Source organism: Salmo salar, chromosome 13 (assembly GCF_965601325.2).
Source record: "Salmo salar chromosome 13, fSalSal1, whole genome shotgun sequence".
Lineage (NCBI taxonomy): Eukaryota > Metazoa > Chordata > Actinopteri > Salmoniformes > Salmonidae > Salmo > Salmo salar.
Genome location: NC_138303.1, coordinates 38,922,752 through 38,933,631, shown reverse-complemented (window position 1 = coordinate 38,933,631; position 10,880 = coordinate 38,922,752). Strand labels below are relative to the sequence as shown.

General features: G+C 41.5%; 1 protein-coding gene across 2 annotated transcripts; it reads right to left on the bottom strand.

Annotated features, from left to right (window-relative positions):
- Window positions 1-400: 400 nt before the first annotated feature.
- LOC106567177 (coenzyme Q-binding protein COQ10 homolog A, mitochondrial) lies at window positions 401-10,055 on the bottom strand. 2 transcript variants are annotated; one of them, XM_014136183.3, is made up of 5 exons: window positions 9,507-10,055; window positions 8,240-8,392; window positions 7,815-8,007; window positions 7,470-7,571; window positions 401-3,043 (listed from the first exon to the last, which is right to left on the bottom strand). In XM_014136183.3, the coding sequence occupies exons 1-5, from the start codon at window positions 9,641-9,643 to the stop codon at window positions 2,876-2,878; spliced, it is 753 nt and encodes a 250-aa protein (XP_013991658.1). In that variant the 5' UTR covers window positions 9,644-10,055; the 3' UTR covers window positions 401-2,875. The 2 variants fall into 2 exon arrangements, with proteins under 2 accessions (XP_013991658.1, XP_013991659.1); XM_014136184.3 differs by lacking the exon at window positions 9,507-10,055 and adding an exon at window positions 9,252-9,386.
- Window positions 10,056-10,880: the final 825 nt, after the last annotated feature.

Genomic DNA, 10,880 nt, shown 5'->3' with positions numbered 1-10,880 from the left:
GTGAAATGTATTGTCAATCAGTGTTGCTTCCTAAGTGGACAGTTTGATTTCACAGAAGTGTGATTGACTTGGAGTTACATTGTGTTGTTTAAGTGTTCCCTTTATTTTTTTGAGCAGTGTAGTTAAAAGACCCATCTCCTCTCTGCGTCGTTATTAATAACTGGCCCAGATACCAACACCCTGCTCTTGTTGCTTGTGCTTTGGTTTCCCTTTGAAAAGGCCGCATCCCACCCACCCCTGCACGTCACTTGCTACATAGCGACAAACCAAGGCATTCTTAACAAGAGTCCCCACAGCTCTACACCACCTGCCAACGTTTTCTAACTTGAGCAAATCCCAAAGGTGAGCTGAACAGCTTGCTACATGCCACAACTTCTGAAAGCAGTGATTTATGGCTAGATTATATTACACTCCCATAGTCGGGAACAATCACATTTTATTTTTTTAACAACTCATTTACGAGTGGTGGAAATATCTTTGGCTCTATAACTACATTGCATGCACACATATTCCCAATATTCCATTCCATTGATAACTCATTTTGTATTGAGTAGTGTCCAGTTGCTCATGGTCAAAACCAGAATTTCTCATGGAAAAGAAAAGGAGAGCACAGTACACTGTAATGTTTGCTGTCCAACTGATACCATGGCTACAGGTGGAAATGCATACACACTAAAGTATGATTAACAGGCAAAACAACTTTGATCAGCATGCAAAACTCAAACAACATACTATGTTCATACACTGTATGGGTCTCAACACCCATCTGTGCATTATTGCTCACTTGATTGAAAGAATTGAAAGAATAAGGTAGACCTAATTATGAATACAGTAACATGATTCATTCCACCTCCCTCATCTTCATTTACAATACACACAACATGCACACAAATGCAATTGCCTTATATCCACACACTTAATTGTTTCATTTTCCATATCCAGTCTATTACAGCTCACTGATAAGAAAGGACTGGGTAAATGAATGCAATATGGCATCAACACCTAGCTTTGTGGCTTGTACTACATTGCTTCTACTTGTCAAGTGCTATTTGATTCAAAAGCAGTACTACTACCTGTGTTTTTTGATGCCGGAGACTGGATAAAGACAGGAAGTTGCTTTGAAGTATTGAGACCTTTCTTATCAGTCCGGGTTTCTTGCTTTAATAACAAACGAATAGTCTTGAATCTTAAAAGACGCTTACACTTGCTTCCTATGTTCACCTTTCATGACACCTGAGAGTAAATGCCACCATCATAGCAGAGGGAAAATACATACTGCTATATTAAACAATCGGTTTGACTTTGAGCCCTTTGTTATTACACATTAACTAAAATGAAATTCAAATCTCTTCCCATTAAAAACAAAGGCAAAACAACCAAATGCAATTCCAAAGAAAATATCCTACACAAGTAGCCATATCTTGCATGCATAAATAATTGCAATACTTTGTCTTGTTTCATTTATGAACTCGCTAGGCAGCTTGTGTTGACACACTTTATAGAATTTTCACAGCTCCTGTTCTCCATATTTACATAAAGCTTAACATTGAAGACAATTGAATGTGCTTAATGTAAGGTGCAAATGACCAATGATTGTTTTAATCTATGAAAAATGAAGCACTTGAACAACATTCTACACACAAAGGAAAGCAGTTGGCTTGCTATTTAAAAATATATATAATAAATAACTTAAACAAATTTTTAAAAAGCACTTCTTGGTATAAACAATACGGTACATTTAAAATATCTTTAAAAAAAGGGGGCAATCGGCAGTTGCTGAATCCATTTTTGGACTTATAAATTAATTCTATGAACCCTTTGATTCTTGACAAATAACTTATAAAACGCCTCACGAGCTTAGTTCAACTCTCGTACCCCAGCAAAAACCAAAATATAAACTTGTTTTACTACCAATGTTTGTAAAGAAGTAAACAAAGCAAATGTAAAAAATAAAAAAATGTATAGCCTCAACATATATTTTAACATCCGCATGGTTAAAACTATAATTTTGATATCATGGATGGTCAGTCCTTGTATCCATAGATCTGTCAATGAATTTGAGAGTAGTTACATTTATTCAGCCAAATCCCTCAGCTTTTTACCAAAACAGTGGTGGGGAGCATGCTTAAGTTGTTATTGTTTCAACTACGGATTGCCCCTTTAAGATATATTAATTTTACAGGATTGGACGACTAGAACCTAGCAGGTCAGTGGAGTGCACCTGCACCCACTCTTCAGCAATCTACAGTGTCTAAAGCAGTCATATACTATGACAGACTCAAAATGGTCCATGTCATTCGTTCACTCAATATTGTGTCCTGCTCACTCATGATTACACAGCAATAAATTCCATCTATTCTGATTTGCATAGTGGCTTTTTTGTTTTACAATTAGACTTAGAAGGATTCTTGCAACAAGGGGTCTATGCTGAAGAGTAACCCTTGTGAGGAGGTAGATGGCAGCTTTTTACAAGAAACTGATCCAGGCTAAGATATGGGACTTTCAAGTCAACTATAGTTGTGTAGGGTGATAAGCCAGGCTGACGCCCACACTGATTTCTTGGTCCTTACTCTATAATGTGAGGAGGATGCACTAGTGGCAGATTAGCCTGGTCCCAGATCTGCTGTCACAGATGGTCCAAGATCTCAGAAGAGCTGTTTGTCATGCCAGTGTGACCATAGGAGTTAGCAAGACGGCACAAACAGACCTGGGACCAGGCTATTGGTATCTGGGCCTTGGTAGTAATGGAGACTGGAGGCGGTTGATGGGGGCTGGGTCGTGTAGTGTCCTGCTGCTCCAGCTAGGTGATACAGGGGACTGCCAGGGTGAAGGTGGAGGCTGGTTTGGGGCAAGGGCACACAATGCCAGATGGACCTCACGTTTGGTGTACCTCATGGAACATTAATTCCCGTGGGACGCAAGTCTGTGGGCCGTAGAGCGTGCCGGCCCGGCGCTCAAAGGCAGACACATTCTTTTTTACCACCTCGTCAAAAAACACAGTTGCTAACTGGGAGTGGAGCAAGGAGCGGAACTCAAAAGAGATCTGTGTGGCAGGAAGGAAGGAGAGGGTAGAATATCAGTCAGAGAATAAATAAAGGAAAAAAACGGAGTAGAAAGAGAAAATACACTACATAACAAAAAGTATGTGGCCCCTTGATCATCGAACATCTCATGAGCATTAATATTGAGTTGGTCCACCCTTTGCTGCTATAACAGCCTGCACTCTTCTGGGAAGGCTTTCCACTAGATGTTGGAACATGGCTGTGGGGACTTGCTTCCATTCAGCCACAAGAGCATTAGAGAGGTCGGGCACTGATGTTGAGCGATTAGTCCTGGCTCGCAGTCGGCATTCCAATTCATCCCAAAGTCGTTCGATGGGGTTGAGGTCAGGGCTCTGTGCAGGCCAGTCAAGTTCTTCCACACTGATCTCAACAAACCATTTCTGAATGGATCTCGGTTTGATCACGGGGGCATTGTCATGCTGAAACAGGAAAGGGCCTTCCACAAACTGTTGCAACAATGTTGGATGCACAGAATCATCTAGAATGTCATTGCATGCTGTAGCAAGACTTCCCTTCACTGGAACTAAGGGGCCCGAACCATGAAAAACAGCCACAGACCATTATTCCTCCTCCACCTAACTTTACAGTTGGCACTATGCATTGGGGCAGGTAGCATTCTCCTGGCATTCGCCAAACCCAGATTCATCCGTCAGACTGCCAGATGGTGAAGGGTGATTCATCACTCCAGAGAACGCGTTTCCACTGCTCCAAAGTCCAATGGTGGCGATCTTTACACCACTCCAGCCAATGCTAGGCATTGCGCATGGTGATCTTAGGCTTATGTGCAGCTGCTCAGCCATGGAAACCCATTTCATGAAGCTTGGTCTGACGTTACTTCCAAAGGAAGCTTAGAACTCGGTAGTGAGTGTTGCAAACGAAGACAGGCGATTTTTACGCGCTACAGCACTCTGCGGTCCCGTTCTGTGAACTTGTGTGGCCTACCACTTTTACGGCTGAGCCGGTTTCTCCTAGAGGTTTCCACTTCACAAGTCACTGAGCTCTTCAGTAAGGCCATTCCACTGCCAATGTTTGTGTATGGAGATTGCATGGCTGTGTGCTGGATTTTATACACCTGTCAGCAACAGTTATAGCTGAAATAGCCAAATCCACTCATTTGAAATGGTGTCCACATACTTTTGTATATATATATAGTGCATTCGGGAAAGGATTCAGACGCCTTGACTTTTTCCATATTTTGTTACATTAAAGCCTTATTCTAAAATAGATTTAATTGTTTTTCCACCTCAATCTACACACAGTACCCCATAATGACAAAGCAAAAACTGGTTTTTCAAAATTTTTGCAATTATATACCAAATTAAAAACTTAAATATCACATTTACATACAGCTGGAGTCGGAAGTTTACATACACTTAGGTTGGAATCATTAAAACTCGTTTTCAACCACTTTCTTGTTAACAAAGTCGGTTAGGACATCTACTTTGTGCATGACACAAGTAATTTTTCAAACAATTGTTTACAGACAAATTATTTCACTTATAATTCACAGTATCACAATTCCAGTGGGTCAGAAGTTTACATACACTAAGTTGACTGTGCCTTTAAACAGCTTGGAAAATTCCAGAAAATTATGTCATGGCTTTTGAAGCTTCTGATAGGCTAATTGACATCATTTCAGTCAATTGGAGGTGTACCTGTGGATGTATTTCAAGGCCTACCTTCAAACTCAGTGCCTCTTTGCCTGACATCATGGGAAAATCAAAAGAAATCAGCCAAGACCTCAGAAAAATAATTGTAGACCTCCACAAGTCTGGTTCATCCTTGGGAGCAATTTCCAAACGCCTGAAGGTACCACGTTCATCTGTACAAACAATAGTACGCAAGTATAAACACCATGGGACTACGCAGCCGTCATACCGCTCAGGAAGGAGACGCGTTCAGTCTCCTAGAGATGGACATACTTTGGTGCGAAAAGTGCAAATCAATCCCAGAACAATGGCAAAGGACCTTGTGAAGATGCGGGAGGAAACAGGTACAAAAGTATCTATATCCACAGTAAAACGAGTTCTATATCGACATAACCTGAAAGGCTGCTCAGCAAGGAAGAAGCCACTGCTCCAAAACAGCCATAAAAAAGCCAGACTACGGTTTGCAACTGCACATGGGGATGAAGATCGTACTTTTTGGAGAAATGTCCTCTGGTCTGATGAAACAAAAATAGAACTGTTTGGCCATAATGACCATCGTTATGTTTGGAGGAAAAAGGGGGAGGCTTGCAAGCTGAAGAACACCATCCCAACCGTGAAGCAAGGGGGTGGCAGCATCATGTTGTGGGGTTGCTTTGCTGCAAGAGGGACTGGTGCACTTCACAAAATAAATGGCATCATGAGGAACTAAAATTATGTGGATATATTGAAGCAACATTTCAAGACATCAGTCAGGAAGTTAAAGCTTGGTCGCAAATGGGTGTCCAAATGGACAAAGACCCCAAGCATACTTCCAAAGTTGTGGAAAATGGCTTAAGGACAACAAAGTCAAGGTGTTGGAGTGGCCATCACAAAGTACTATAGAAAATTTGTGGGCAGAACTGAAAAAGTGTGTGCGAGCAAGGAGGCCTACAAACCAGACTCAGTTACACCAGCTCTGTCAGGAAGAATGGGCCAAAATTCACCCAACTTATTGTGGGAAGCTTGTGGAAGGCTACCCAAAACGTTTGACCCAAGTTAAACAATTTAAAGGCAACGCTACCAAATACTAATTGAGTGTATGTAAACTTCTGACCCACTGGGAATGTGATGAAAGAAATAAAAGCTGAAATAAATCATTCTCTCTACTATTATTCTTACATTTCACATTCTTAAAATATAAGTGGTGATCCTAACTGACCTAAAACAGGGAATTTTTACAGGGATTAAATGTCAGGAATTGTGAAAAACTGAGTTTAAATGTATTTAGCTAAGGTGTATGTAAACTTCCGACTTAAACTGTAAGTATTCAGGCCTTTTACTCAGTATTTTGTTGAAGCACCTTTGGCAGTGATTACGGGCCTCGAGTCTTCTTGTGTATGACGCTACATGCTTGGCACACCTGTATTTGGAGAGTTTCTCCCATTCTTCTCTGCAGATCCTCTCAAGCTCAGTCAGGTTGTATACGGAGCATCGCTGCACAGTTATTTTCAAGTCTCTCCAGAGATGTTCGATCAAGTTCAAGTCCGGGCTCTGGCTGGGCCACTCCAGGACATTCAGAGACTTGTCCCAAAGCCACTACTGTGTTGTCTTGGCTGTGTGCATAGGGTCATTGTCCTGTTGGAAGGTGAACCATTGCGCCAGTCTGAGGTCCTGAGTACTCTGGAGCAGGTTTTCATCAAGGATCTCTCTCTTCTTTCCCTCAATCCTTACTGGTCTCCCAGTCCCTGCTGCTGAAAAACATCCCCACAGAATGATGCTGCCACCACTATGCTTCACTGTAGGGATGGTGCCAGGTTTCCCCGAGATGTGACGCATGGCATTCAGGCCAAATAGTTCAATCTTGGTTTCATCAGACTAGAGAATCTTGTTTCTCATGGTCTGAGAGTCCTTTAGGTGCCATCTGGTAAACTCCAAGCGGGCTGTGATGTGCCTTTTACTGAGGAGTGGCTTCTGTCTGGCCACTCTACCATAAAGGCCTGATTGGCTGAGTGCTGCAGAGATGGTTGTCCTTCTGGAAGGTTCTCCCATCTCCAAAGAGGAACTCTGGAGCTCTGTCAGAGTGACCATCGGGTTCTTGGTTAGCTCCCTGACCAAGGCCCTCCTCCCCCGAATGCTCAGTTCGGCCGGCCGGCCCTAGGAAGAGTCTTGGTGGTTCCAAACTTCTTCCATTTGATGGAGGCCACTGTGCTCTTGGGGACCTTCAATGCTTCCTCAACACAATCCTGTCTCGGACAATTCCTTCGAACTCATGATTTGGTTTTTGCTCTGACATGCACTGTCAATTGTGGAACGTTATATACTGTAGACAGGTGTGTACCTTTCCAAATCATGTCCAATCATTTGAATTTACCACAGGTTGACTCCAATCAAGTTGTAGAAACATTTCAAGGATGATCAATGGAAACAGGATGAACCTGAGCTCAATTTCGAATCTCATAGCAAAGGGTGTGAATACTTATGTAAATAAGGTATGTTTTTTTACTTTTAATACATTCGCAAATTTTTTAAAAAAAAACCGTTTTCACTATGTCATTATGGGGTATTTTGTATAGATTGATGAGGAAAATGAATAAGGCTGTAACGTAACAAATTGTGAAAAAAGTCAAGGGGTCTGAATACTTTCCGAATGCACTGTAGTGTAATTTTTTCAGACTACTCACTTGCAAAGGGTGTATGCACAAATAGAGAGCAAGATTAGAAGAGAGGTGGGCAGCATAAGATAAAGACAAGGGCCACAAGCTGGGGCTGTCATATTCACCGAAACATCCACAGTGCAGGTGCGGGGATAACCAGGGATGCCAGGACTGAAGCGCCATATTGTCTCCAGGTGGTTGAATAGTGTTCCGTCTGTGCACACCGCCTGTCACAAAACAAACAATTATCATCATAATTCATGAAACCAAAATTAAGCGGACTAAGTAGGGTTGCAAAAATCTGTTCCCAAGAATCCCAGGTTTTCCAGAAATCCTGGTTGGAAGATTCCTGGAATCAGGAGGGAATAAGCAGGAAATCTAGAATACTCCAACCAAGATCTCTGGAAAACCTGGGAATTTTAGGAAAGTTACCGGAATTTTTAATCCCAAATTAAGCGGGATGAACTTACTTTGACCATGTGGGGTCGCACCACACTGATCATGGATGTGTATCGCTCTACAATTGGTGGGAACCCCACCTCCAGCTGAGCTTTGGAGTGGCCTGCCCTCTTCATGATGGTCTGGGACTTCTTACACCAGGGGACAAAGAGTTTGTAGTCATCCACGTTGGCTACCACATCATACATCTCCAGCATAGAGTACCTGAAGCAGTATAGTAAGAGGAGTTTGAAAACAACAACATTACATAACTTAATAAACACCTTCCACGTTGTGTTTCAAATAGAAAAGGCCCTATTTTTTATTTATTTTTTACTTTAATATGAAATCTAGCCATGACTTCTTTCTATCTATGCATTCAAGCTCTGGTTTACCCTGTACATACGGGAAATATAGTCTTACAATATATTTTCATTCATGGTTGGTACCATCTTACCCCAGTATCCTCCGCTCCGAGTACTCCTTTCTCTTATTGGTGAACCCCATGAAGGTTCTGCTGTGGGGAACTGATGTCATCATGTCCCAATCCTGCTGGTGGCAAAGCACTCTGGGAGTCCTGGTCATTACAATACCGCATGATGACAAGTGTCTGATGAGGAAGGGAGACAAAGAGAGGAAATTTTCAAAATAGTACAACATCTAACAAACACCCTTTTCCAGGCAGGCTTCCTGCCATTAGAGTCAGGGCAGAAATAATATATTGCCAGAAGGGGAAAAAGTTCTCAGTAGTATCCTATCCGTCAATCTTTCAGACAAGCTATTAGGCTATAATCTGAGTAAACATGTGAATGGAACTATATGTAATGCGACCCACTCAGCCTATTCATTAGCCAAGTTCAGTTGCAAAACGTTTTACAACGATAACGGTTTACTCCAAACGGAAAACGTTTTGCAAAGAAAATGTCAGTTTATATTGGACAAATTAAGGTAGTTCCCTCCCCGTTTGCTTCCGTTTGGTTCCCAGAGTAAACAGTAAACGGTTTCCATTGCAAAACAATTTGCAACAGAACAAACGTTTTGCAACGGAACTCGGCTAATGAACACTCCCCAGGGGTGAAGCCCATGAAGGTTCTGATGCAGGGAACTGATGTCATCATGTCCCAATCCTGCTGTTGGCAAAGCACTCTGGGAGTCCTGGTCATACACCCCTGGGGTGTATTCATTAAGTATTGTAAAGGAAACTGTTTACTGTTTAAGAACCAAAATGGATGCAAACAGAGCAAAAGGAACTAAACGGGGAGAGACCTACTTGAATTTGTCCAATAGAAACTTAAATTTTCGTTGCAAAACGTCTTCTGTTTGGCGTAAACAGTTTCGGTTTAAAAACGTTTGCAACAGAATCGGCGTAATGAATACACCCCAGGTGCTCACTACAAATAACTGTGACAGTCATGGAAATAGAATTCGTCAGAAATAGAAGAATTACAAAGAGCAAGGCAACTACTTACATAGTGAAACCAATATGAAGAATAACACAATATGCATAGCCTATGACATGTGATTGAAAAGGGAACGTTTTAGTCCTAAATGCTAATTATACAGGAAGAACGTAATGTTCTTCAGAGTGGACCTTCATTATTTCAACCAGTGCTTGGTTGGAACAAAAACCTGCCCCATAGGGGATTGAAATAGATGCAAAATGCGCACGCACGGCACTGATTGGTTGACGCTGTCACTCGAAGTTATACATTTATTAATCTCACCTGATGGTTTGTCTCATATGTTCTCTTGACCCCGCGGTGTGACAAGGTGAGCGACCTGAGCCAACAGCAATCTCCAGAAATTCACTGAATGTCCGCACACCCATCGGCATTCGCCGGGCAGTTGTTGAGGCTGCCATTATATTTTATGTGGGTTATTTGATCACAACCTCAAGTTGGAGAACGGATCATTGAATCTGTAGGTTACTGCTGAAAACACAGATCTTCGCCCACTTCGGATTGGCTTTTTGAAGCAATTCACTTATCCAAATAGGCCTAGACGCAACAAATAAGGCCGCGTTTAGCCTATATTACAAAAACGTTCATAAAGTCATCTATTTATTCCAAGCTCGATGTCCTGGGTCGCTGAGGGTGCATAAATTGCGCTTTCGGGTTTTCCCATACAACGACAGCCCCTTCAAATATCGTCCTTCTCTGTGCTCAGTAAAGTAAACAAATACCGGTGTCGGTCAGGCCAGGGACAAACCTTACCAGAGAGGACGAGACGAAACGAGATGGTTTACTCTGGCCAAAATCTGTCCACGAAAATAAGACCACGAAGTGAATAATATTTGTAGGCAAGTCAAACAAATGAATAAAAAAGCTAATTTGTTACTCGAGACTTATTTGAACGAATATACGTTTCGTAATGGTTAAATTGTTACGAATGCACTGATATGTGAACACACGTGGAATTTCGCCCCCCCCAAATACTTTATATCGGATATATGACGGGAAGGCCGTCGTTGTAAATTAGAATTTGTTTTTAACTGACTTGCCTAGTTAAATAAAATAAAAATATACGCTTGTTCACATGCGTATCTGCCTTCTCGTTGGCTAGAATGGTTCAAACTAATCTCGCCTCCTTCCATCTTTGATGACATTTATTTCCATTGTTAAGAGCGGTCACTCGACTATCTTGTCAATAGATGATCTTTGACCATACTGTTTTTCAGTGGTGGAAAAAGTACCCAATTGTCATACTTGAGTAAAAGTAAAGAACTCATTATGAAATGACTCATGTAAAAGTGAGTCACCCAGTAAAATACTATTGAGTAAAAGTATAAAAGTATTTGGTTTAAAATATACTTATGTATCAAAAGTAAAAGTATAAATCATTTCAAATGTCTTATATTAAGCAAACCAGATGGAATAATTGTTTTTTAATTTGCGGATAGCCAGGGGCACACTCCAAACACTCAGAAACAAAGCATCTGTGAGTTGCCAGATCAGAGGTAGATCAGAGGTAGTAGAGATGATCAGGGATGTTCTCTTGATAAGTGCGTGAATTGGACCATTTCTGTCCTACTAAGCATTCAAAATGTAACGAGTACTTTTGGGTGTCAGGGAAAATGTATGGCATAAAAAGTAAATTTT